Source organism: Falco naumanni, chromosome 10 (assembly GCF_017639655.2).
Source record: "Falco naumanni isolate bFalNau1 chromosome 10, bFalNau1.pat, whole genome shotgun sequence".
NCBI lineage: Eukaryota > Metazoa > Chordata > Aves > Falconiformes > Falconidae > Falco > Falco naumanni.
Window position 1 is genome coordinate 18896672 of NC_054063.1, and position 25017 is coordinate 18921688.

Here is a 25017-nt window from a genome sequence, read left to right on the forward strand (position 1 = left end):
AAAAAGATCAATAGCAAGTGTCAGTTGGATGCCCTGTCATTTCCGAAAGCAACCACTGCTGTGACCCCACGTGCAATTAATCAAGTTTTATTACTGTAATTAACCACAGCTATGGAATTGTTTCCATCAAACCCCACAAGCACTTGCCTTGTTCTAGTCCATTAGTAATCTTTCCTTATAAATAACTTACAGGGATACAGGCAGGATTCGTAGGATAAAGTGCTGAGCAAAGCAAATCCCATTTCCATTAACATTAACTTGTCGTTCCCTCCCATACCTAGTGTTTCCTGAGAAGGGGGATATGAGGCAGGCTGGAGCCCGTAGCCCCCCTGAGCACATGCCCCGTGTCCCCGGAGAGGTTGAGGCTACAGGAGGCTGCTGCGCCTGTGTTTTAGAGCTGGGCAGGATGCACTGACTCCTGCTCCTCCTTGTCACCTAAGACACGTCACTCCAGAGCAGCAACAGCCCCGGACACTGTGCCAGCCCTGTTTACTTCAAAAGTACAGATAATATCCGCACACTGAGCATGGGGGAGCTACCAGAGCCGCCTGGCCCTCGGTGAGCCAGCACACAGCTGTCACAGGCTGGGAACGGCTCCTGTGCTGGATAAAAGCAGCAGCGGTAAAGAGGTTTTTGCTCCCCAGTGAGGTGGGAGCACCCAAACCCCCCCGAGCTGGGTGCAGCCTGTTTTGGAGCACGCTGGTACTCACTGCGCAGGCAGAGGCAGCGCTGGGGGAAGCCTGACCTCGCAGCCGGCTAGGAAGGGCTCAAGCAGCACTGGTGTGGAAGCTGTCCCTAGCACCAGCATAAAAACACAGACAAATCTCAAGGCCTGGCACACCAGAGGGGCAAGCTAGCTGCTTCTCCCTGCTACTATTTGTTACAAACCGCCTACGAGCCAGGCTGGCTCTACCTCTCACTTCCAGGAAGGCCCTTGGAAAGCAGTGAGTATTTTGTGTCGGAAATACTGTCAGAGATTCCCACCGTGTCTTTTGAACACCTGTGAAAAGTATTAGAATTATGATACTACACAAGGCAAACGACAGGCACAGGCAGAGCGGTCTCTCGCCCACCCACACACGCTCACACACACACGGAAGAGGAGGGGTACCATCAGTGCACATCGTTCCGTGTACCGCAGCCAAACACCTAGATGACTACCTGGCTTTCACAGCAGAGCCTGGACGAGCCGATTTGGAAGCAGCCACTTCAGCCCACCAGCCATCATCACAAATTGAACCTAAAGAGGGGCAGCGGCAGCCTGTCTGACCCCCCGGAGCTGCTGCTGTCTCTTATCCTGCATAATGCTTTCGCACTGATGGGTCAAAGAGCAATGCTCTGTTTGCTCTTCTTCCTTAGTCCACAAAAAGAGGAGGGAGCAGCAAACGATGCTCCCCAGGAGTCCTGACTTAGTAACCAGGCCAAGCAGGGTGCCGAGGGTTTGGAGGTGGGGGGTACCCAAAGGTGGGGGGCAGTGCAGGAGGATAGGGGGGCTGCGGAGGGATTGGAAAGCTAGGGAGAGGCGGCTGGGTCGGGTAGGGGCACTGCGGTCTCTCAGCCCCAGGGGGAAGGTAGGGAGGGTAGCCGGGTCTGGGTGGTGGCGGAGAGGGGTGAGAGCCAGGGAACGGTGGGGGCTGAGGCGGGCCTCTGGACGGAGACCAGGAATAGCCCGGCGCTGGAGACGAGCCTCCCAAGGCGTGTTTGGGATACCCCGGTGTGGAGCTGGCAACAGCCTGCGCCGGTGGGTATCCGGGACCTGGAGGAGGCTTACAGGGAAACGTGGGCTGGGCGCTCGGCTGAGAGGAAGCAGCGTGTCCCACGGTGACTGGGGAGCCAGAGAAAGGAGCAGGAGCAAGAGCTCCGTGGGCCGTGGGGCCAGCCGGCATGTTTGGGGCTGGACTGTAGGGCAGAGGGAAGGAAGGAGCCCCTGCAGGGAAGGGCTGCGGCTTCGGCAGGTCACCAGGCCCAGGTACGTGAGGAGGTGGCTGCTGCTGAGAGTCCCTGCCGGGTTCCTGCGGTGCTTCCAACTTCCTCACTATCTCCTGCAGTTTTTCAACTCTGACCCGGCGCAAGTGAGCCAACTTTCTCATCACGGAAAACTGCTCGAGAAACGTCTCCAGGGGCACCTCGCCCTCCAAGAACTTCTCAGCCATTTTCTGGAAGAAAAGACAGACCGGGGTTCAGCACTGCACCCCTCCACCCTTCTTCCCCAAGCCCAGTTTAGGACTGAGGAGGACCATCGCATCACACACAGGCAAACAAACGGCAATCCAATTTTTTTGAGGAAGGACACCAAATTACAAAGAGATAATCCTTGATTTAAAAGATTAGGCTTGGGGCGTGTAATTACAAGTCTTTGAGGACTAATCGCTTGAACTGCTAATGGATTTAAACCTTAAGCTCACCTCAGACTCCTCTTCGATTTTCTGGCTTTCCACCTGCAGCAGATCCAGCAAGGTATGAGGATGCATTGCTGCTGAAAATTTCTCTGGGGAAACAAAGAAAGCAGCGGAGCAAAACAGTAAACACAAAGCAGGGGAAAACTGTTAGCATGCAGCCCTGTTGCACTCTCACAGGAGCGCTCTCCTGCCTTAGAAACTGTTGATGCAAGGAGAAAATGTGAAGAGGACAGAAGCTTAGCCACCGCTGCACTAGGAGGTTTTTGTGCCGGGACAGCATCCTTGTTCTGCCCAACCGAGTTTGACCAGGGAACAGGAGAACACAGATTTTATATGCAGCACAGTGCTTTCTGTCACCACCCTAAAGAGTTTGTCTTCTCATAGGGCCAAGGCAGGCAGAAGCAAAAGGGAAGGATGTTGCATTATCTACAGCCCACATGACTCCATCGGAAAGCGTGCAAGGTTTGCAAATGCTCACCCAGTTTCGCCTTTTGGTCTTTACACCGCTCAGCCAGCTTCTGCAGCTCTTCGTATTTTTTAGAGAGGTCGGTACGTCCCGTCTCCAGCGGTGCCTGGAACTTCAGGTTCTGCTCAGCTAAGCTCCGGTTGGCGGCCAGGGACATCTCCCTTTCCAGCTGCAGCTCCTGAACCTGTGGAAGGAGAGGCGACAGTCAGCGCGGGTGAGGTGCTCACGAAGCCCAGGCTGCGTCACGCCATCTGTGCATACCTCCTGGGACTCCAGGGCCAGGCGCTCGATCTCCTCTGCATTTTCCTGCAGCTCCTGGAGCTCCTCCACCGTCCGGTTTCTCAGCGTGTCCATCCTTCCAGAGAAGCTGCAGACTCCTAGGACAGGGAAAGGAAGTCAAATAAAGACAAGGTTTTCTGAAGCCAACTGCAAACAGGCACTAATCCTATCAGGGATTTCAAACCAGCTTTGCTAAACTGCTTGGAACAGCTACGCCAGGGAGGTTCCCCTGTGCTATAAAGAATCAGCAAGACTGAGGGCAGAGTGAGAAGGGAAACAGAACAGATCTACTCGTTCCAGCTTTGGCAACTGACTTTTTTTTCCTTTTCGCAGCATAGTTGGAAGGATTACTTGTGTGTGCCAGACGGTTTTGTCAAGGAAACACCTACTCACTGCCACTCGATAGCAGGGCGACGTCACCCTGACAATCTCCAGCTGGCTCTCACTGCACCATACCATTCCAGATTCCTGTTCTGAGAAAACCTCCCAGATCTGCTCACATCTGACCGTGCCCACAGCCCATAGTCGCTGGTGGGACCCCCATCACTACCCGCGTCTTCCCGTACCTTGCCGCTGGGCTCCAATCTCATTTGATGCGTTTTCCTTTCTAGCTATCTGTTTTCCTTTCTAGCTATGTGGTATCATCACTCCCCTCACTTATTGCTGCTACCCTTAGAAAATGTTAGGTGATAGCATTATTCACACACGGTGAGCTTAATCCAGGACTTCTGACCTTAAAAATCAGTGAAATATTATTAAAATCAGGGAAATAATGAATTTTCTGCACTACGTCCACAGCTCATTCCAAATAACCTGGGTTGTCTGTTAATATTTAGCAGATATCAGATGTTTGTGTCACAGGTTCTAAGAGGTGGGATGCTATAATGTGGAAATACGCTAAAAAACAGGTGAGAAACACCAGAACAGTGCACTCCCAGCGAGGGAAAGGGACATACCAAACGGGCGACAGGGATTTCACTGTCGTCCTAATTGCTCGTGGCTCTTCTACCTTTCACCCAGGTGAAACATCCCAACGATATTGCTCTGGGAATGTTGTGTCAGCCTCTGCATGTAACACAGAACGACAAGGTAAGGCTCAGGGTTACCAAATCTCTTCATCCAAGACCCAGCCAAACCCGTCCGAGTAACAGCTATGTAAAAGCTGGGAAATCAGGTCCCCTACTACGTATGTATGCAACTTCACTGCTCTGCGATCAGATATAAACTTAGGGGGTTTCTTTTTGTTATTGAGGCTCACATAGTGTAAAAAGGAAAAAGTAGGAACAGCGGCAAATGGAAAGCTCAGTCCCTGCAGCCGTGTGGGTGTGGAGCTCATGAACGGTTTGTGGGAAGCGTCCGAACGGCCCCCAGGAAGGTGGAGGCAAAGAGGTGGGCACTGCCCTGGCTCCGGCCTCACAGCTCTCCCCGGTTTTTCACAGCATTCTGGTAAAGACGCAGCCAGTGAGGTGACACTTTGCCCCTCCGAGGGGCAACGTACAGCCCCCCCGTGGCTCTGAAAGGCCGGGGGCACTGATGAGGGGCTGCCATACCCTGGTCCCCGCCTCGGTGCTTTGTCTCGGTTAGGGCAAGCCCCCTCGGCCCCGGGGGTGCCCGCCCAAGGCCTCCTCGTGCCGCACCCCGGGGCAGCGCAGAGCGAGGCCTGCCCGGGGCCGCGCTCCAACCGGGACACGGCGGAGCCTGCTCTTCCAGCGCCGGGCCAGCCCTGGGGCACGAGGGGGAACAACAACCGGCAGGCCGCGGCCCACGGAGCGGGCGGGGCGGGGCGTCCCCCGCGGCCGCGGCTCCCGGTTCGAGGCCCGAGCGAGGCCCCCCCCGCCCGGCTGTCCCGGCGGTTAACGACTGTCATCGCCCATCGGAGAAGCTACGAACGCCGGAGGCAGCGGCGGGCCGGACCCACCTCCTCTCGCAAGACACGAGGGGCCAGCCTCGTTACCGGCTCCGCCGCCCCCGCTCGGGACTCACCGCCGCGCAACCGGAGCCCTCCCTCCGTCGCACTTCCGGCTTCCGGCTCGGGAGCGGAAGTGGGTGGTGCCACGGCGAGGCTCTGGGGCGGGGGGGTGGAGCGGCGCCCCTCCGCGGCGGGGAGGGGGCGGCCAGTGGTACATCCCGCCGCCGCCATCTTGTGGCGATGCAGGCTTGGGGTGCGTCTGGGGGCCAGGTCTGCGTGGAGAGGCCGTATCTTATAACTACCGTGTCTTTTTTAAATAAATGTTTTATATTTTAATAAATATGATGTTTTTTTCCTGCCGGTGTAGCTCTCCTCGAGCTGTGGCCAGCTTCACCCTTTACATCCTACGTGTTTGTGTCATTCAAGGCCTACCCCGACACTGCGGCACCTGCTGCCTCCCTTGTACCCCGCTCTAGTTTTATGCCTTCCTGGAAGAGCTGTCAGCCTGCTAAATTGTTTTGTGTTGTTATTGGTGCGTCCTGACTCTGGTCTTCAGCACCGCAGCAACTGACCTGGGTATGGCCGGCATTTTTGCCCGACTCCAGCCCAGCGTGAGGCTGAGCACTGCAAGCGCCAGGTGTGACAGCTTCTCCTGCCAGCCCAGGGATGGTAAAGTAGGTAAAGTAGGGGCTGCGCCTCCCAGTGAGCACATGTCCCCCCAGTCACCCTGCCTGCCGGCGGGGCCATCACGGTTTGGAGTGGTGAGGGCAGCCCTGCAGCTCTGTCGATGCAAAGTCTCCACGTGAGCCCTGAGCAGCAGCTGCTGCGTGGACACTTTTGTCTTCAGCTCATTCAAAGAAGCAGAAAGCCAGAGAGACACAGACAAAGATCAGGCGAGATTAATCATTATGACAAGAGTTAAAAGGAGAGCATTACAGCAAAGCTTAGCATCACATACCGAGCAGGCAGCTGGTTGAAATTCAGGCATAGCGGGTTTGGGTTGGATTTACGGTGAGGTTTGAAGCAGTTTCTGCCTTGTCATGACCTCATCAGCGCCTTGCAGCCAGGGCCTCCCACGCAGGCAGCCTCCTCCCCGCAGTCCATGTTTTGCGGAGGTCTAATAGCAAGGAGAACCACTGCAAAAATCATGTTGTTCTCTGCAGATCATCTCATGCTGAGTAGCAGCTGGCGTTACAGGCCCTTGAACGCCTGTTGTTTTGGGTGAGTTGGAATTCTGTTGGCTGTGATCCTGGTCAGTCCAGCCCTGTGAGAAATGAAAATTAAATTAAAACTTCCTTGACAAGTAAAGGGATGGAGGCAAAGGGAGCACAAAGAGAGGTAAGTGGCAGAGGTGGAGATGGGGGATAGGAGTTGATGGAAGTGCAGGAGAGAGGACAAGAGAAGCAGAGGAGGTGAGATAATGGATACTAAGTGCTTAGCTGCAGGCTGAGACATCGCTGCAGCAAGGCAGTATGCACAGACCTCAGCAATGTGCCAAAAATTCATAGAACAGCATTTTTTTCAGGTGGCATAACTGGAACCAAGAGATAAAAGCAAATCCCTCTTGAATGCCTGTGTTAGCTCTTCCTTGCCTGAAACAGGAAAGTCCCTGAGCAACATGAGACAGAGGAAGCTCTGATGCTGTCGCCTTCCACATGAAGCGAGCCTTTGCTTTTCCACCCCTATTTCTGCATTCCTGCAGATGTGAGCAAGGCTAAGGATTGCCTTAGGGTGGGGAAAAGCTCTGTGTTGCCAGATGAGGCATGTTGGAGGTGCTGAGGGGAGAGGAACATGAAGGAGACTGCGGACGGCTGGGCAAGGTCACCCAGCTGTTACAGAAGTGCTGTGATCCAGGCACCTCTTGTCCCTGCTGGAGACATACACACACCACGTGAGGCCTGTTGACTGCTGTATAATAAATATAAGTCATATGAATTCTAATAGGTACCCTATGGTTTAATCAAGGACAATTTGTTTGTAGTGCAGCTGATAACCAGGTCAAAACCCAATGTTCTTGCAAGAAAGGGGACTTGACTTTCCAAAGGGAGATCGATATTTTTCAAGGCTTGTTTGAGAAGCGGTCTCTGCAGATGTGGAAGGGCTGGAGCACATCTAGTTAACAATTTACATTAAACTGTAAGGACTGAGTAGAGGATAAACTAAATTGTTTTCAAATTTGTCCATTGCAATGAAGGGAGAAACCAAAAAGTATCCAGTTAAGTGATAAAGTGGTACCCAGCAATCAGAAATGCGATCAATAAGTGTTTTCTGGTTAATGCTGAAGGTTGGGCCCATTATCTGTTCACTAGCATCCTTAATTTGTGTAAGAGATGGTTTCAACTGGTCATTACGATCCATCATGCAGTTACTTTACCAGGTGAAAGACTCAAAAGCCGATATCCGATACACATCATGAGCGAAAGCAACTGAAAACGGGTAAGTGTTCAAATAACAACAAATACCAAGGTTCAAGTGTGCTTACCAGCTGAGCTGTTGTGGATCAACAGAGCACTTCTGGCTTAGGACGAAGCTGGCAGAAAGGAGTAAAACACTTTGGTAAGGAGCGTTGAGCTCAGAGCCAGGTTCTGAAGCAGCTTAGGTCAGTTTAAAGCCTTGACTACCCTGAGGAAATGAAGCTGTAATTCAGAAAGTGTTTTGGAGCGAAATGGAAACTTTCCGGAGTCTGCTATCGACGCAGGACCTCATTAGTGCAGCTGATGTTTGCAGCTCCTTGGGTTCCAAAGTGGAGGGCAGCAGTGTAAGGTTAGGGAGCAAATTAACACACTGTGAAAGGTTAAAAAAACCCCAACCCTCATGTGCAAAGTTGATATCAGCAATCCCTCAGATTTCACCTTTTGTTTATTATCTGGCCAAGTTCATTTGTGGTTTTGGTTGAATGTCCCTGTTGAGCCCAGGAGTCAAATGGAATTTGGAGCGTTTCCCAATAGAAGGGGGAAAAAAAAGGAAAAAGATAGTGCTTTTCTTTTCTTTCTTTTAATGTGATACTGTTTGTTTTCAAGGCAGTGGCTGTGTTCCTCAACGGGGAAGGATTCAGACAGCAGAAGAGCCTTTCTCAGAATCCTGCCCATCTTTTAATTGGCGGTTTGTCAGAAAGCACCACTGCTCACCGCTCTTCTCAGCACCATGTCACAGACATACCTCTGGCCATCCGTTGGCTCACCGCTGCTCGCCTCTCGCACCAGCAAGCCGCAATCAAACCAGTTCCCTTTCTGCACTTGCCCTTGTACAGCTAGGAAGCTTTGTGGTCCATGTGGTCCAACCACTATCTAGGCAGCCCAGTTGGAGAATTAGCGTTCGCTGATTTAGTGACCACAGACCAAAGCCACCAAAGGTGTTAGTCCCTGTCCAGGGTCACCCACAGCAGGTGGCAGGAGCTGGCCTGACCACCCAGAGGTCCTCACCCAGCAAAAGCCCACCCACCACCAGCTCAGCAAGAATCAGCCTACATCTCGGGGGGGGGGCGGTCCTTGGTAGCTTAAATATTCTTACGTCAAAAATCGTAGGGTTTTGATACCTCAGAAGCATCAGACCATGCCTCCCTCCTCTGTGTGCCTTTCATCTGATGGTTCTGATAAAGCACCTGTGTGACGTATGATTATGCCTTTATGGAAGGGACAGGAAAGACCAGAAACAGGGACTGGAAAACAACTTTGCTTCTTTTATCTGCAGTTACTAAGATAAGGTATATCTCAAACGGGATTTTTTTCAGGCTGAGCTTTTCAAGCCTGCACAGATAAAGTTAAGGCAGTTCCTAAGCTTTGTCAGCAAAGTCCTTTGCCATATACAAAGCCTGAAAATTCCAATAGGATCCTGTTTGGCCCAGGGGGCAATGGCAGTTTAAATGCATCCCTGGAGTACTGCATTCAGTTCTGGAGCCCCTAGCACGGACCTGTTGGAGCGGGCCTGTAGGAGGCCACACAGATGGTCAGAGGCTGGAGCACCTCTGCTGTGGGGACAGGCTGAGGGAGCTGGGGCTGGTCACCTGGAGCAGAGAAGGCTCCAGGGAGACCTTCCAGCACCTGCCAGTACATAAAGGGGGGCTACAGGAAAGCTGGGGAGGGGCTTTTGACAAGGACATGTGGTGACAGGACAAAGGGGGATGGTTTTAAGCTGACAGAGGGTGGATTTAGGTTAGATATTGGGAGTAAATTCTTTCCTGTGAGGGTGGCGAGGCGCTGGCACAGGCTGCCCAGAGCAGCTGTGGGTGCCCCATCCCTGGCAGTGCTCAGGGCCAGGCTGGACGGGGCTGGGAGCAGCCTGGGCTGGTAGGAGGTCAGCACCTGACTCTTCTGCCTTTGCATTCACCCACAACCACTTCAGGCACCAGCTGTCCTCCACCCAGCCACCCACCGGCCCATCTGGTGCTGCTGGGTGCTTTATTTTACTGCTCATTACAAATCATTTAACACTTCTGCATAGTCCAAGCTCATCGTGAGCCCAGGTAGAGCCTTTGCACTCAGGGACTCAGATCCTTGGACGTGGAAACAACAGATGTTAACATCTTACATTTCTCTGGACACAAGCGTAACTCTTTGGGGATTTGATTGAGCAGGAATCCTAACCCAGCCACAGCTGCATCAGGAACAGGCAAACCAGAACTAAAAGCCTCCAGCTCCATCCCTCCAGCTGGGCTTGCCTGCTTTTGGAGAACACGGCGGGGATCTCCGCATCGCGTGGTGCCCTCTGCCGCCCAGCGGAGCTGCAACAGAGCGGCCACCCTTGGTCACCCCGCACACCCCGGCACCCATCCTGCGCCCCGCTGTGTGCCGCAGGTGCTGCCTGCTCCCTGCCCTCCCCTCAGCCCAGTGGCGAGGAAGCAGCGTTGTGTTTCCAGCTCTTTGCAGCTTGGTTTTGAGTTTTCTCAGGATTCCCTGCTCCCTTTGGGGACACGGGGCAGACTCTTCCAGCATCCGGCATGTCTCATTCCCTCCATTTCTCTACCAAGGTTGGGAAACGTCCAGGTCAGCAGCCAGACCACTGGCCTGAGCGTGGCTTCTTTTTGTGCTGCACGCTCTTCGGTGGCATCCCTGTCCCCAGCATCACTGCCTCTGGAGCCATCCCAGTCTTCTACAACACTATGAACTGTTCGCGCTGCCGATTTCTCCCTCCCATCTCAGGGCGTGAGGCTGGAAGGGCGTTAAGTGATAGATGGGTCACCCCACATCTACCTCCAAACTCCAGGGGTCTGAGGTTCCCCGGAGGGCTCCGAAAACCACAATAATAAAAACTGAGGAGAGCCTGGGTGGAAAGGGCTCGGAAAAGAGGTGCAGCCATGGAGTCACGCTGTCACCAGCACAGAGGGGCTCGGTGCAACAGGACAGGGATGCAATCCAGCCATCCTGCCAGGCAGCTCCCTTCAGCTGCCTCATTGCGGTGGACCTGCCCTGGGGGATCAAGGACAAGAGCCAGGTCCTGAAGGGAAAGGACCCTCATCCCTGGAGCCATCAGTGTGAGCCACTATCAATTCCAGCCCAGGAACGACTAAGGCTGTATGTTTTCCAGCAAAATCCTTCCCCTAGGAATCAGCCATCAAGACTGATGGGAACGACGATGCCTGGTCCATGTGGTGTGCAGCACCCAGGGCAGGGGCTGGCTGACCCACCATTACGCCTTCCCTCTAGTCACCAAACACACTTCAGGGGTTCTCATCTAAGGAAGCGTTTTTGTAGCCCTAACAGAAAGTCACTTTGCCCCCTAAAAGTGCTCTTTCCCCCCATCCTTCCACATTTCTTTTGTTCTTGACTTTAAAAGTGGAAAGTATTTGCTCTGAGATTTTTCTGGTGTTGAATTCCACAACTTCTTCGTTCTGCATATAATACCATGTTCAAAAATCAATCTTTCTCCAGAAAGAGGGCTGCCCTGAGAGCACAGGTTAGTTCCTGCCTTCTGTGCCCAGGGAGGTTTATGTTATGTCCGAGTGTTTTGTTTGGCAACAAAAAGAATTAAATCAATAAACAGCTCTCGAGCAACTTGTAATTTTCATTTCCTCTAATGCTCTGGCAAAAAAAAGCACAAAACTTTGCAGCCCCAGAAGCAAGGGAGACCAGGTTGCGGTGAGGTATCACAGTGAGCCCCAAAGACTTCAGGCCCCAAAGCCCAAATTGCTCCAGAGGAAGAATTTAGCACTTGAAATGCTACTGCCCTTCAGTTTTCCATTAATTAGAGAAGTTTCTCTGCCCGTTACCAAAACTGATGTGGGACGAGCGGCAGCACAGGACACCTTTGACGCAGGTCACCCCACCCTGAACGGCTGCGTTCTGAACGAGCATCCCAGCTAACCCCTTTCCCATGGATAGAGGAGAGCCCACCCCAGCATCACGAGGACCCCCATCCCTGCCCAAGGAGAGGGGCCCTTACCACCCTGCTCCCCCACCGCCTTGCTCCTCTCCCTGCTGTGGGGCTGGAGCAAGGACCGTTGCCACCTGCCAGCGGGACTTCTCTTTCCATCACAGGCTCTCCGACGTGGGAGCCGCATGCCTGTGGCTACTAGGTTTTTGGAGCTCCAGCCACCACCCCCTACAACCCCCACCAGCTCCCGTGGGCCTCCTACGGTGTCACCTGCCCTGGCATGGAGCATGTGCCGAGCCCAGCAGCTCCTGGGAAGCCTCCCCGGAGCCAACCCCAGGTCTCAGCTCTTGGAGGGCAGATGGGTGGGAAGGCATGAGCTTCAGCAGCTTGCCAAACTGCCCCCCGAAAGCACCACAGGGGCACAGGCTCTGCCTCCTACCAGCACCACGGTGCCAGGAAGCTTGCAAAGGGCTCCTAGCATGAGGCATTCGAGTAAGAGCTGGACAAACCAACCAGCCCCAGCTCTGAATCTCCCGTATATACCAACAGGATTTGCAGCAGCTGTTCCTAATATCTGCAGCAGCCTGGGCTAATCACCCTGAGCCCCCTGCTTGCTGTTCCCGAGCAGTGAAACTCCCTGTGTGCTGTGGAGAAAGAGGCTTTGCCTGGCAGGAGCAGCCTCTTCCCTGCATGCAGATGCCCGGTGTGTTGGGGAAAGAAATGCAACCGAAGAGCCCCTGGGAGCAGTCCCAAGGCAGGGGGCTGCAGCAGCTTTCTTGCCCAGGGATGCATCCTCAAGTGCTTTGCTCTGATAACCTTCTACATATGGATGTTTTCCACATGTAGCACAGCCAGGATGTGTTTGCAGCGAACCAGCCCCTCTGCTAGGGCTGCTCCTTATCTGAGCTTACATTTATCAAAACACGCTGCTGCCTCGCACGGGGTTGGGGGAGCGAAGCACAGAGTAGATGCTCTTGTCTAATCTCTGATTTTCTTTGTGTTTCACAGCTACCTGCAGGCACAGACTGGTTCCCAAAGCCAGTGGGGAACACGATGCCAAGGCTCCATGCAGGGTTTTCAGGCTGTGACCTCCTGCCAGGTCCAGACTTTCCATTTTGGGGGTCAGCCAAGACCTTGTCCTCTCCAAACCCCCATGCCCAAACTGAACGCATCACACCTTCCTTTTTGCTCAGGGAGAATTAGGTATGAACGAGGTTTTCATTCGTTTCATTCTCCTGCTGTAATTTAGCATCTCTCCTCAATTCTTTTACAATTCAGAGCTGGGGTGAAACTGGTGCAGAGGGAGGGAAGCCAGCTCCGGCCTGTATGGTGCCTCTGGGCAGGCTGGTCCCCAGCTCATCGGTGCAGGGTCTGCCTTTGTTTTCCTGCAGCACAAGGTGACCGCGTCAGCAGCCACATCTCAGGCACGTGGTGCTGTGACGGAGACCGGCACGCCTGGTCCAGCAGCGGGCACCTCTGACGCAGCCCAGTGCGGGCGACCTTGGCATTGTTCAACCAACAGCATCCTGATCCTGAACTGGTTTTTTCCCTTAGCTAGTCCCAGTTTCACCCCTGAGCTGGTCCCAGTTCTGCAGGCAGCCTTGGGACACGTGGAGGTGCATGGAGTCCCAGCATAAGGAAAACACGGACCTGTTGGAGCGGGCCTGTAGGAGGCCACACAGATGGTCAGAGCCTGGAGCACCTCTGCTGTGGGGACAGGCTGAGGGAGCTGGGGCTGGTCACCTGGAGCAGAGAAGGCTCCAGGGAGACCTTCCAGCACCTGCCAGTACATAAAGGGGGGCTACAGGAAAGCTGGGGAGGGGCTTTTGACAAGGACATGTGGTGACAGGACAAAGGGGGATGGTTTTAAGCTGAAAGAGGGTGGATTTAGGTTAGATATTGGGAATAAATTCTTTCCTGTGAGGGTGGTGAGGCGCTGGCCCAGGCTGCCCAGAGCAGCTGTGGGTGCCCCATCCCTGGCAGTGCTCAGGGCCAGGCTGGACGGGGCTGGGAGCAGCCTGGGCTGGCGGAAGGTGATTGGAACTAGATGATCCTTAAGGTCCCTTCCAACCCAAACCATTCTGTGATTCTATGATCTGTAACAGATGAAGCTGGTGAGGAACAACTGTGTTTTCCCGTTAGATGTAGGTATAAGATTAAGCAAATTTACCCCGGTGTCGTTACCCAGCCCCTGGCACTGGTGTTTGGTGGAGCCCCTGGTGCAAACCTGTGTCTACCGCAGGGTTACGCCAGCCCAGGCGCATCACGAAGCCGGGGCTCAGCTGCTACCCATGGGTGGGCACCTGAAGGCAGCCTGGGGTGCTCAGGGCAGCAGTGAGGGGCTGAGGAGGACCAGAGGACCCTGAAGAACTGGTGCTCCTGTGCCGGCTCCACCCTGACAAACCCCTGCAGACAGAAACTCTGCTCTATGCAGTGGGGCAAGGGACTGGGGGCTTGTATTGCAGCCCCAGCCAGCCAGAGCCGACTGGAAAATAAATGCTTTTATCTAATGGTACGTGATTTACGCTGCGGTTCCTCAGCCGCAGAGGTGTTGTTGGTGCGTGCAATGCATGAGTGGTTAGATGGGGGGAAATGCCCAGAAATGTCTGCAGCCAGCCCTGCGTCCCCCTCAGCAGCCCCCCTGGCCCCCAGCGCCTCCCAGTCCCAGCGTTTGACCCTAGCAAAGATGGAGAGCCCTCAGCTTGACCTTCCCCCCCCCGCCCCCAGCCCCCCCCAGCCGTCTTGGTTAAGGGCATTGTGATAACAGCCCCCGGAGCCGTTTGCCTTTCTTATCGGGGCGCTGGCCAAACAACCCTGGCTGGGGATATAAGGAGCCAGGCTGGGACCGGTGGCATACTCAGTGCGTCTCTCCACTTCAGCTGCTAGCTGCTAGTGGCCACCATGAAGCTGCTCCTGCTCTTCGCCTTGGTGGCCCTGTCCCAGTGCCATGTCCATAGGTGAGCACCAGGGGCTTGGGATGCCCACGCAGCCACCGCGGTCCCGTGGACTCCTGGCACCCATACCGGGGAAGGTGTGAGGGGCAGTGTGCAGCAGGGATGGGGGGACAGCCGGCAGCACCCCCAGCTATTGCTGTGGCCAAGGCTCCCCACAGCGAAGATGGACCCCTGGTCCCACAGGAGGGGATGAGGGCGAGCACACAGCGGGGGTACCTGCAGCCCCCTGAGGCACATCCCTGCCTGGCTCCTGGTGACGGATTGGCTCCCCTTTCCCCCAGGGTCTCTCTGAAGAAGATGAAGTCCCTGCGGCAGTCCCTGAAGGAACATGGCTTGCTGGACCGCTACCTGAAGCAGCACCCCTACAACCTGGCCACCAAGTACTTCCCCAGCGAAACCTCCACCGAGCCCCTGCAGAACTACATGGACGTGAGCATGGCAGGATGGAGGGGCTGGCACCAGCAGGGCCCCTTCCCCATTTCCCCTAACCCCTTACCCGTCCTGCTAGCCCCTTACCTGTCCCTCTAACCATTCACCAATTCCCCTAGCCCATTACCCAATCTCACTAGCCCCTTACCGATCCTTCCAACACCTTACCCGGTCCCTTAACCCCTCATCCATCCCACTAGCCCCTTACCCAGTCCGCTAACCCATTAACTCATCCCACTAGCCCCTTACCCATTCCCCTAACCTGTTGCCCATCCCATTAACCCCTTACCTGTCCCACTAGCCCATTACCCATCCTGCTAGCCCCTTATCCATCCCACTAATCCCTTACCCATCGCTCTTTGACAGAATGAGTACTACGGCACCATCTCCATCGGTACTCCAGGCCAAGAGTTCACCGTTATCTTTGACACTGGCTCCTCCAACCTGTGGGTGCCCTCGGTGTACTGCTCCAGCATGGCGTGCAGTAGGTGTCCGGCAGCTACTGGGCAAGGGCTGAAGGCAGGGGAAGCCCCAGGCTTGGCCAGCCCCCTGCCCTGCCTGGCTCTGGGATCCCCTGGGAAGACTGGGAGCCAAGGATGGCTCTGCCCTGCCTCTTCCAAAGGATGTTTGGGGGGACACTGGAGCGGCAGCCTTGGTCCCTGAGGGCAGGATGGACTGTGACAGTCTCTCTCCCACACCTACAGGCAACCACAACCGCTTCAACCCAGCGGAGTCCTCCACCTACGTCGGCACCAATGAAAGCGTTGACATCGTCTATGGCACTGGCAGCATGACTGGCGTCCTGGGCTATGACACCGTCACCGTAAGGCGGGGTGCATCCCATGGGAGTGGGGACACTGGTGCGCCACCTGCCCAAACCAAGCCCCTCTCCCTCTCTCCCTGACCAGGTTGCAAGCATTGAGGTCGTCAACCAGATCTTCGGGCTGACTGAGACCGAGCCGGGAGATTTCTTCTACTACAGCCCCTTCGATGGTATCCTGGGTCTGGCTTTCCCAAGCATCGCCTCCTCCGGAGCCACCCCCGTCTTTGACAACATGATGAGCGAAGGCCTGGTGGCCAAGGACCTCTTCTCTGTCTACCTCAGCAGGTAAGCCCTGACTGGAGCTGCCCTTGCCGAGGGTTTTCTCCGATTTCCCTCCCACCGGGGCTGGCTCCGGCACTGTTCCCCAGTAGCATGATACCTTGTGGCTCTCGGGGGACACGGCTCACGGGCACCGATGGAGAAGGGTGGCAGCAAATCCCCCTCAGCGACGGTGCTGCTAGTGGGATGGGACCCCCACCTGACAGCTCCCCCCTTGCAGGGATGGGCAGAGCGGCAGCTTCGTCCTCTTTGGCGCCATTGACCCCTACTACACCACCAACGGCATCAGCTGGATCCCCCTCTCCGCTGAAACCTACTGGCAGATCACCATGGACAGGTAGTCCCGCCACAGCTCCCCGGCTTGGTAGCTCCCTTTGCCCCCTTATCCTGCAGCCGGGAGGCTCACCCTGTACCCCTCCCTCCAGTGTCTCCATCGGCGGGGAGATCGCTGCCTGCCCCTCTGGCTGCCAGGCCATCGTGGACACGGGCACCTCGCTGCTGGCCGTGCCCCCCACAGCCCTCAACAACATCCTTAGCGTCCTCGGCGCCGGCTCCAATGGCGAGGTGAGGACCCAGGGGAGCGTGCAGGGCTCTGGGGACCTTTGGGGCTCTGCGGGGTGCCCAGCCGGATCCTGGGGCTGCTGCATGGTGCACTGTCGCTCCCCGGCCCTGGGGTGGCCGCTGATCCCCACCTGTCACTGTGTCCCCCTCCAGGTCAGCTGCAGCGCTGCCAGCAGTCTGCCCGACATCATCTTCAACATCAACGGCGAAGCCTTCCCTGTGCCAGCCAGCGCCTACGTGATACAGGTGAGCATCCCACTGGGGAGGGGACTGGAGGGGCTCGGGGGAAGTCCGGCAGCTGGTAACCACTGTCCACCGTGTCTTTGGTCACAGAGCGAGGGGACCTGCATCCTCGGTTTACAAAGCATAAATCTTCCCTCCCAATCGGGTGAGCTCTGGATCCTGGGGGATGTCTTCATCCGCGAGTACTACGTCATCTTCAACAGGGCCAACAACATGGTGGGGCTGTCCCCCCTGTCCTGAGCACGCCTCCGTCTTGGGGACAGGGACAGGCTGCCCTAGCGTCCCCAGCTTGGTGGCTGGCAGGGCTGACCTTTGCCCCGCGCTCGCATCCCCTTTTGCTGTGACCACTGAGTCCAATAAAACCGTAGAAAAGCCCCGCTGTGCCGTGTCTCTCTGGGGAGGGCTGGCTGGGCTACCCCGGTGCTGCCACCGCGTCTTTGGGCACGCACACCGGTGGGTGGGTGGGTGGGTGGGCAGGTGGGGTGCCAGCCTCACCCCACAGGCAGAGTCACCCCCTGCCTGCACCCTGGTGATGCCCTGGGCCTCATGGCTGCGCAGACACCCCCGATGCCTGGGCAGACCTGGGGCTGGAGGTGGCCATGGCCACTAAGAGCCACAGCTGCCCAGGGCAGAGCCGTGCCACCAACCAGACACCTGGGCAGGCTTTACTGGGGTGCCCAGCGCTCCTCATCGTGGCTGGGGCACGGCTCCATGCGGCCCCACGGAAAGGCGGGCGCCCAGGGGCACTGCCTTCCCTCCCCACCACACCAGGGGCATGCCATGAGGTGGCTGTGGCTGCTGGGGCTGGTGGTGGCTGAGCGGGATGGGGAAGGTGGGGGGGACCACAAGGGACTAGGGGGGGCGCACAGCTGCGGCTCTGCCCCTCCCAGCATCTGATACCCGCTTTTGGGGCCGGGGGACAGTGCCTGCTGCGGTGCCAGGTCCCATCCTGGTGCTGGGAGTGCTTTGTGCCGCTAAGCACCATCTCTCCTTGCAGGACACCACCTGGCTAAACCTGTGTGATACCCCTGGGAGCCACAGACCTCTCTTTTCAGCATCTCCCCGCACAGAGCCCTTTTGCAGGGGCAGCACCAGCCTCAGCACCTCGGAAACGTTCCCCAGGACCAAGCACTTTGCTCGGGTCAAGCCCCTGGAAAGTCTCAGCAAACCCCTCACCCCAGCCATGCTCCTGTCACTGGGGCAGGACATGTCCCTCCCATACCCAAACCCTGCTCAGGGGGGCTGAACACCTCTGGCATTGCCCTTGTCATCCTGGGGGGCTACTCACCCCAAAGCCCCCCCAAGGGAAAGCCCCGTGGCTGGGTTCAGTGTGTGGGTGGGTGCAAACAGGAGTATTGAGACAGGTCATAAATACCAGGGTGACTTTATTGGTGGCAGGGAGGGCAGCTCGCCCCCTCCCCATGCCAGGAGTAGCACCCACCCCAGGGTGGTGCAGCTGGGGGCTGGCTCGGGGCACCCCAGCCCGGCCAGGAGCAGCTCCCAGCCCCACATCCTGCAGCCAGAGAGCCAGGGAGGTGGGGGACGGGGGGGAGCAACTGATTGTGCCCCATAGTCCTACCTCAGTGGGGTGGTGAGGGGCTTGGGAACCCCCCCATCCTGGGGCAGATGGGGATTGTGCAGCCTCTGCCCGAGAGAGGCAGCACCCGTGGGAGTGGGGATGCATCCATGGGAGCAGGGATGCTGTTGCCCACCCTGTCTGCTTGGCACCCCCTCCCCAGCCACCCACCATCCCGGGGGCCTGGTGGGCCAGGCCTGCTGGTCCTGCAGACCCCCTCCTCCTCTATCCTACTCCTCCTCTTCATCCTCCTCCTGCTCATACCATGCCGGGCACACATGGCACCTGGGCCCTAAGGAGCCACATGGCCACCGGGGCTGTCCCCACTGGCTGGTGGTGCGGCAGAGGGGTCTGTGTCCCCAGGGAGCCCCCGAGCTTTGGAGCTCAAGCTGGGGCTGCCTGTGGGAGCTGGGGGGGGTGCAGTCTCAGAGGGGGTGGTGGGCGGCAGAGTGACTGCCGATGGGTTCCCAGAGGGGCTCAGTGTGCTTGGAGGGGGCTCGCCAGCCCCCGTGCTCCCCAGAGAGGGGCCGTAAGGGGCTGTGTTGCGGAGCAGGAGCTGGGCCAGGCGGTGGCGGGGGGGCTGGGTTGATGCAGGGGGGCTGGGTTGATGTGGGGTGCCAGCGGGCGAGTCCTGGTGGGTTGGGGACAGGGATGGGGACGGGTCGCTGCTCTGCAGTGGGAGCCGAGCATCTGTGGCTAACAGAGAGATACCTGTGGTTAGCACCTGCCTCTCCCTCCGGGGCCCTCCAGCCTGTGCGGGGGGCACCCAACCACCCTGGGGTGCCGCAGCACGGCCATGTCCAACAGGACTGGGGGGTCCCAAGCCAGATCCTGCCACCGGCATCTCGGAGCCCGGGCATCCCCATTACCTTGGCAGGGCGGGCAGCAGGCGGCGGGCAGCGCGGCGGGCTCTGCGCAGGAGCGGGGACACAGCCTCTTCTCACAGCTCACCTCCCCGAGCTGGCAGCGAGGGGCGAAGGTGGGGGTCAGCCATCCCCACCCTCCCCTCTGCTACCAGCGTGGGCACCCCACAGCATGGGCACCCCATGGGCACCCTGTGGGCATGGGCACCACATGGACACCCTGTGGGCACCCTGTGGGGCACCCCATGGACGTGGGGCACCCCATGGGCAGGGGCACCACGTGGACACAGGCACCTCACAGCCATGGGCACCCCATCGACACCCTGTGGGCACCCCATGGACACGGGCACCCCATGGACACGGGCACCCTGTGGGCACGGGCACCCCACAGACACCCCGCTCACCTGGCAGGTACAGCGGGTGCAGGGCTGTCCCTCGGGGGTGAAGGTCTGGCCGTTCACCACCTTTCTACCCTGGTAGTTGCAGTCTGGGGGGAGTGAGGCAGTGCTCAGCGCATGGTGGGGGGCTCACCAGGCGGGGGGATGGGGACCCCTGCTCCCCGCCCCACCCTGTTCCAGGCTCCTACCATTACAGACGGGGCAGCACTCGCCCTCGGGGTGGAAGGGGTAGGTGCAGAAGATGGCACAGTCCATGGGCGAGCAGGCCACCGAGCCCAGCTGCGAGAGACGGGAGAGATGCACGAGGGCTGGGTGTTAGCGCCCGCTGGGCTGGGCTGGGCTGGGCTGGGGGAAAAGGGGCAGCCCCGAAATGCCCGGGAGCTTTTTCCTGCAACGGAGGAAAAAACTGGGGCTCAGCCCACGGGGCAGGAGCCAAAAACGTCTCGCGGTCCCCGGCACAGCCCTCACCAGGCAAATACAGCTGAGACAGGGATCCAGGACGGAGGGGAAGGTCTCATTGTTGTAGAAGATCCTTCCCATGTAGGTACAGCCTGCAGAGAGGAGAGGGGCACTTGTGGTGCCCAGGTGGCTCTGGGACCCCCGGGAGACCTCTCTGCTTAAGCCCAGCCTTGCTGGGTCTGGTCCTGCCTCAGGCTGTGGGCAGGGGACACAGAGGGGCCGCGGTGGAGCCAGCACCCCTCCAACAAGCACCCACGGCCCCCCTCACCTGCCGAGCAGTCGGGGCAGCACTGCCCAGGGATGCGGATGGGGTAGGGACAGGTCTCCACGCAGTCCGTCCGCTTGCAGCTGACCGAGCCGTCTGCCTGCAGGGGAGAAGCACTTGCCAGAGACCGTGGGCTGCCCAGCACCGCAGGGTTTAAAGCCCACGAAGCCGGGGAGCTGCTGGGGACCACGGCCGCGAGCAGCCTGGCATCCCAAGGGAAGGAGGGGAACAGGAGCCGTGCGCCGGGGCAGGGGCAGGTAGGAGGAGTGAAGCAGAGCAGGTTCTCATTCACCTGGCAGATGCATAACTCACAGGGATCGCCCGGAGACCAGATCTGTCCGATGGGAAATTCCACCCCGTTGTCATCCACGAAGCAACCTGGGGGAGTACATGGCGGGGGACGTGGGCACCCCCAGCCCATCTGCCTCCCGGTGCGTGTGCGCTGCTGGACGCTTGTGCAGTGCCCATCCTCTGCCCACTCCCCACCTCCAAACCCCGTGGCTGTGTAGCCCCCCGTGCCCTGCCAGGCCCTGTGCACCCCCACATCCACCTCCCCCACTTTCTTCTGCCCTCCCTGTCCCTGGCTGTCCCCCACATCCCACCCTCCCTGTGCACAGACATTCCCAACCTCCCACCCTCCCTGTCACCAAGTGCCCCCCACATCCCACCCTCCCTACATGTCCCCTACATCCTGTCCTCACTGTCCCCCCCCACCCCACTCCTCCTGTCCCCAGGCATCCCCCACATCCCACCCTCCCCATCAACAAGTGTTCCCCACATCCCATCTCCCCTGTCCCTAGCTATCCCGCCGCAATCCCACCCTGCCTGTCCCCAGGTGCCCCTCAGCGAGGGCTCACCGGCGGGGGCCGGGGGGTCCCGGCAGGTGAAGCAGCACTGCCCAGGGCCCAGGTGCCGCTGGTGCTGTGGGCAGTCCAGCACGGGGCAGGGGGCAAAGGAGCACTCCACCTCGCCGCCCTGGGGACATGGGGACAAGTCATCCAGCTGGGCCCAGCCCTGTGCTTACCCATCCCGCCTCAGCCCCGAGCAAAGGCTGGATCCCCCCAGCAGGATGGTGTGGGGAATCCTCGGGGACCTCCAGCCCCAGGGTCCCCCCAGCCCCGCCGGGACCCACCCGGCAGACGCAGGTGGTGCAGTCATCCCCATCCAGGCTGAACCGGGCACCGTGAGCATACGTGCGGCCCCGAAAACTGCACTTTGCTGGGGAGGAGAGAGGCAGCAGGGCCAGGACTGGGGTCAGGGAGTGAAGCATGGCTTCTGCTGAACCTCCACCCCAAACCTCCATCCCCAGGAGAGCCCTGGGCTCCCGCTGCCCCACGCGCCTCAAGGGTTGGGGGTCCTGGGGGGACCCACCGGGCTGGCAGGAGCAGCAGTCGGCTGGTGAGGTGCTGGGGCAGGAGCCCGGGGGGCACTCGGGGGAGATACAGGAGATGTTGCCAGCCTGCAGAGGAGAGTGTGAGGCTGTCACGGGGCAGCCAAGGGGCAACGTGCCCCTTCCCCGCCATGGGGGGACAGCGCCAGGACATCACCTGCCACAGCGCATCCCTCTCCATTGCCCTGGAGGCACACGGCTGAGGGGGGATGCCAGGGGATGCTCCCATCCCCATCCCAGCCGTCCAGGGCTTACCAGGCAGACGCAGACAGTGCAGTTCCCATCGGATGGGGAGAAGACGTCGCCCTCGGCCCGGGCCACCCCCTCGTGCAGGCAGCCTGCAAGGCAGGCGGGTCAGGGGGGGCCGCCCCAGGCAGTGGGCTGGAGGGGCCAGGGCTCACCTGTGCAGCTGGGGCAGCAGCCCCCCGCTGGAGCGGGCAGCGGGTGGGAGCAGGTCACAGGGCAGCTCACAGCCTCACAGAGCACTTGTCCCCCCTGCAAGGGACATGCCAGCTCAGCCCAGCAGCTGGTGTGGTGGGGAGAGGGGTGGGGAGGAGGGGGGGCTTACCTGGCAGGCACAGCTCCGACACCCCGGCTCTGTCCAGCGAGCGCCAAGCTCCCAGGTGGCCCCACGGTACCAACAGCGAGGAGCTGATGGGGAGGAGGTACCGGGGGCTCCCATGGCACGCGGGGATGCCTCGGTGGCCAGGGATGCTGGGGCAGGAGAAGGTGAAGGGAGTTGGGTCCCAGGAGCTGCGGCAGGGAGGTGAGGCGAGGGGGAGCCCCTGGGGACCAGGAGCGATCCCCCTGAGCCAGGAGGGAGCAGGACAAGGGTGGGTGGATGCTGCAGGGACTGCAGGATGGGCGATGGGGCCAGGATGGATTTGGGATAGCCTAGGAAGAAAGCAACAGACATGACTTAGGGTAGCAGGGAGCTGGGAGCATCCTGCTCTGCTCCCCTGCCCTGGTCCAGAGGAGAGGGATACCTTCACAGGAGACCCTGTCACCACTGAGCCGGTACCCAGGGCGGCAGGAGCAGAGATAGCTGCCCAGGGTGTTGTGGCAGGTGTGCTGGCAGGCTCGGCGCTCTCCTGGCCACCGGCATTCGTTGACATCTGGGGGACAAGGGGACTTGCCAGTGCCCAGGCAGGAGGTGCTGCGCCCTGGGAAATGGCTCAGGAGGGAGCTCGGAGCACCGAGCTGTCCCCTGCATCGTGGCCCTTGTAAGGATGAGGACAAGGTGACAGCACCGTGCCAATGGGCTCAATGGCCACCTCGGTCCCCTGGGCTTCGCGGCACAGGAAGAGGGGGCCGGTGTGGCGCTCACCAACGCAGGAGTGCCGGTTCCCGTGGAGGTGGTAGCCAGGCCGGCAGGAGCAGCGGTAGCTGCCGATGCTGTTCTTGCAGCGGTGCTGGCACGGTGTGGCCAGGCACTCGTCCGTATCTGGGGGGCAGAGGCTGAGGGTCAGCAGCCCCGGCTGACCCCCGCGTGCCCCCTGGCCCCCACGCACCCTGGCAGCTGTGGCGGTCGGCGGAGAGCTGCATGCCAGGGCCACACTCGCAGACGAAGCCACCCTCGGTGTTGACGCAGAGACCCTCGCAAGCGGCACTCAGGCACTCATTGATGTCTGGAAACAAGAGGGCAGAGCTGGAGATGGGGCGCCGCCACCACCGGCACCCCTTGTCCCTCCGGGACCTCCCCATCCCGGCTCACCGGTGCAGCGGACGCCGTTAGCCGTCTCCACCATGGAGAAGCCGAGGGGGCAGACACGGGCCACCTCCTGGCACCCGCCATGGTTACAGGAGAGGTCACAGCCGTACTCCCCACACGTCCCCGTTGGCTCTGAAACAGGGACAGGGAGACCACAGGGCACCAATGCCACCCCAGCCCAGCACTGTGGCACCCACTCCCCAGATCCCGCAGGGACTGCCCTGGGAGCAACCCTACCCCTGCCAGACACAGGGACTGCACTGGGGGATGCTGCAGGGAAAGGTGACAAGGAACAATGTGCCCTGCCAGGAGAACGCAGGGATGCGGGGCTTTGGCACGACTGGGAGCAGACGGGTACCTGGGCAGGTGATGCCCTGTTCTCCATCCGGACATGAGCAGAGGTTGGGGGCAATGCACAAGCCGCTGCCACAGCCGAAGGAGCAGAGCGCTGCGGGGAGCAGGGACAGGCAGCAGTCAGGAAGGCAGGGACCCCCATCCGACCCCGTGCCCCCACAGCCCATACTCACGCAGGGTGCACTGCCCGCTGCCCGGGGACAGCATCCACCCGGGACAACATCCGCTGCCGAAGCCCGAGAAGCAGACGTGGGGCCCCACGCGGCGCCTGCAGGATGGTGGACAGACCAGAGGCTGAGGCCACCCTGCCCCGAGCCCCCAGGGCAGAGAGCAAAGGTCCCGGGGGAGCTCCTCCAGCCAGCGGGGAGCCCTCTGCCCCGGGAACGCGGGGCCAGAGGACACACAGGAGCAGTCACTGCGTGCCCATGGCCACCCTGTCCCAGGCAGCAAAGCATGGCATGGAGCAGGGGTGGGGGAGTGAACTGGGGGGCAAACCAGGGTGCAGTAGGACCCCAGTGCCAGGTGGGACAGAGGAAGGGGACCGTGCCCTGGCCAGCCCCAACACCCCAGCACGTGGTGACAGGGAGAAACGTCCCCCAGCAGGACACAGGGAGCAGGATACAGGGAGAAGGTTAGGGATGCGGGGAGCAGGACCCCTGCGAGGGTCACGTTCCCCTGGTCCCAGCCACCCCCAGGCAGAGGGAGGGGTGCATGGGGTGCCAGCCCCTCTGGCTGGAACTGGAGGCATGGCCGGAGCCCCGAAGGCAGCCGAGAGGATGGATGGCTGGAGCTGGGCACGGCACGCTGCCATCCCCAGGTGTAGCTGAGAGAGGGAGAAGGAAAAGAGGGGGGACCCGGCTACCTCTCCACGGCAAAGCTGGCTGGCTTCTTCCTCCCGGGGTACACCCTGCCCTGGCTGCCCGGGAAGAACAGGGACACACAGGCAGCCTGGAAGAACAGCTCGACCAACATGACAGGCGGCTGCGGCCGGCGGCACGCTCCCAGTGCCTGCCTTCCTGCCTGCCTTCCTCCTGCCTCGGCGGCACGGGCGCCTACCGCATGCTGGCCCTTGGCCCTGCTCCTCCTCCCGCCCGCCGGGCCGGGAACAATGCGGGGGGTGGGGGGAGGCGAGAGCGGGGAGCGCTGCAGGGGGGAAAGCCATCGGCACCCAGCCCTCCACCCACCCACCCACCCACCCCGGCAAGGGGGGACGCGTGGGCCTGGGGATGCTCGCCCCAAGGCTGGCTTGCTTGGCCAGGGTGTGCGGCTCCATCCCGGCCGTCAGCGTGGTGGCGACAGGGCAGGGAAGGGGGTCCCCAAGGCGGTGGGAAGCAGCAGCGAAAGCGTCCC

The 25017-nt window shown here is 59.4% G+C and overlaps 3 protein-coding genes across 5 annotated transcripts; 1 reads left to right on the forward strand and 2 right to left on the reverse strand.

Moving 5' to 3' along the window:
* Positions 1 to 71: 71 nt before the first annotated feature.
* On the reverse strand, positions 72 to 5178 carry VPS37C (VPS37C subunit of ESCRT-I). 2 transcript variants are annotated; one of them, XM_040609670.1, is made up of 6 exons: positions 5128 to 5178; positions 4101 to 4209; positions 3127 to 3242; positions 2878 to 3049; positions 2406 to 2488; positions 72 to 2156 (listed from the first exon to the last, which is right to left on the reverse strand). In XM_040609670.1, the coding sequence occupies exons 3-6, from the start codon at positions 3217 to 3219 to the stop codon at positions 1410 to 1412; spliced, it is 1095 nt and encodes a 364-aa protein (XP_040465604.1). In that variant the 5' UTR covers positions 3220 to 3242; positions 4101 to 4209; positions 5128 to 5178; the 3' UTR covers positions 72 to 1409. The 2 variants fall into 2 exon arrangements, with proteins under 2 accessions (XP_040465604.1, XP_040465605.1); XM_040609671.1 differs by lacking the exon at positions 4101 to 4209 and having other exon boundaries at positions 5128 to 5168.
* Positions 5179 to 14213: 9035 nt separating this feature from the next.
* Positions 14214 to 17008, forward strand: LOC121095184 (pepsin A-like). Its single transcript, XM_040609669.1, has 9 exons — positions 14214 to 14319; positions 14598 to 14745; positions 15112 to 15229; positions 15450 to 15568; positions 15654 to 15853; positions 16068 to 16184; positions 16273 to 16411; positions 16562 to 16654; positions 16742 to 17008. The coding sequence occupies exons 1-9, from the start codon at positions 14264 to 14266 to the stop codon at positions 16889 to 16891; spliced, it is 1140 nt and encodes a 379-aa protein (XP_040465603.1). The 5' UTR covers positions 14214 to 14263; the 3' UTR covers positions 16892 to 17008.
* Positions 17009 to 18019: 1011 nt separating this feature from the next.
* VWCE (von Willebrand factor C and EGF domains) lies at positions 18020 to 24798 on the reverse strand. Of its 2 annotated transcripts, none has more exons than XM_040609604.1 (20): positions 24530 to 24798; positions 23841 to 23935; positions 23672 to 23761; positions 23317 to 23445; positions 23114 to 23230; positions 22930 to 23046; positions 22589 to 22717; positions 22171 to 22496; positions 22004 to 22097; positions 21858 to 21940; positions 21584 to 21671; positions 21345 to 21430; positions 21070 to 21187; positions 20525 to 20590; positions 20216 to 20312; positions 19957 to 20059; positions 19677 to 19767; positions 19495 to 19577; positions 19097 to 19187; positions 18020 to 18923 (listed from the first exon to the last, which is right to left on the reverse strand). In XM_040609604.1, the coding sequence occupies exons 1-20, from the start codon at positions 24637 to 24639 to the stop codon at positions 18520 to 18522; spliced, it is 2517 nt and encodes an 838-aa protein (XP_040465538.1). In that variant the 5' UTR covers positions 24640 to 24798; the 3' UTR covers positions 18020 to 18519. The 2 variants fall into 2 exon arrangements, with proteins under 2 accessions (XP_040465538.1, XP_040465537.1); XM_040609603.1 differs by having other exon boundaries at positions 19957 to 20039; positions 20505 to 20590; positions 24530 to 24796.
* Positions 24799 to 25017: the final 219 nt, after the last annotated feature.

Coding starts and splice junctions, on each gene's coding strand:
- VPS37C (XM_040609670.1), bottom strand. CDS start 3,219: ATGGACACGCTGAGAAACCGGACGGTGGAGGAGCTCCAGGAGCTGCAG. Junction 2,489..2,877: donor AGACCAAAAGGCGAAACTGG/GTGAGCATTTGC, acceptor TTGTTTCCCCAG/AGAAATTTTCAGCAGCAATG. Junction 2,157..2,405: donor AAATCGAAGAGGAGTCTGAG/GTGAGCTTAAGG, acceptor CTTTTCTTCCAG/AAAATGGCTGAGAAGTTCTT.
- LOC121095184 (XM_040609669.1), top strand. CDS start 14,264: ATGAAGCTGCTCCTGCTCTTCGCCTTGGTGGCCCTGTCCCAGTGCCAT. Junction 15,569..15,653: donor TGGGCTATGACACCGTCACC/GTAAGGCGGGGT, acceptor CTCCCTGACCAG/GTTGCAAGCATTGAGGTCGT. Junction 15,854..16,067: donor TTCTCTGTCTACCTCAGCAG/GTAAGCCCTGAC, acceptor CCCCCCTTGCAG/GGATGGGCAGAGCGGCAGCT.
- VWCE (XM_040609604.1), bottom strand. CDS start 24,639: ATGTTGGTCGAGCTGTTCTTCCAGGCTGCCTGTGTGTCCCTGTTCTTC. Junction 23,446..23,671: donor ACAGGGCATCACCTGCCCAG/GTACCCGTCTGC, acceptor TCCCTGTTTCAG/AGCCAACGGGGACGTGTGGG. Junction 22,718..22,929: donor GAACCGGCACTCCTGCGTTG/GTGAGCGCCACA, acceptor CTTGTCCCCCAG/ATGTCAACGAATGCCGGTGG.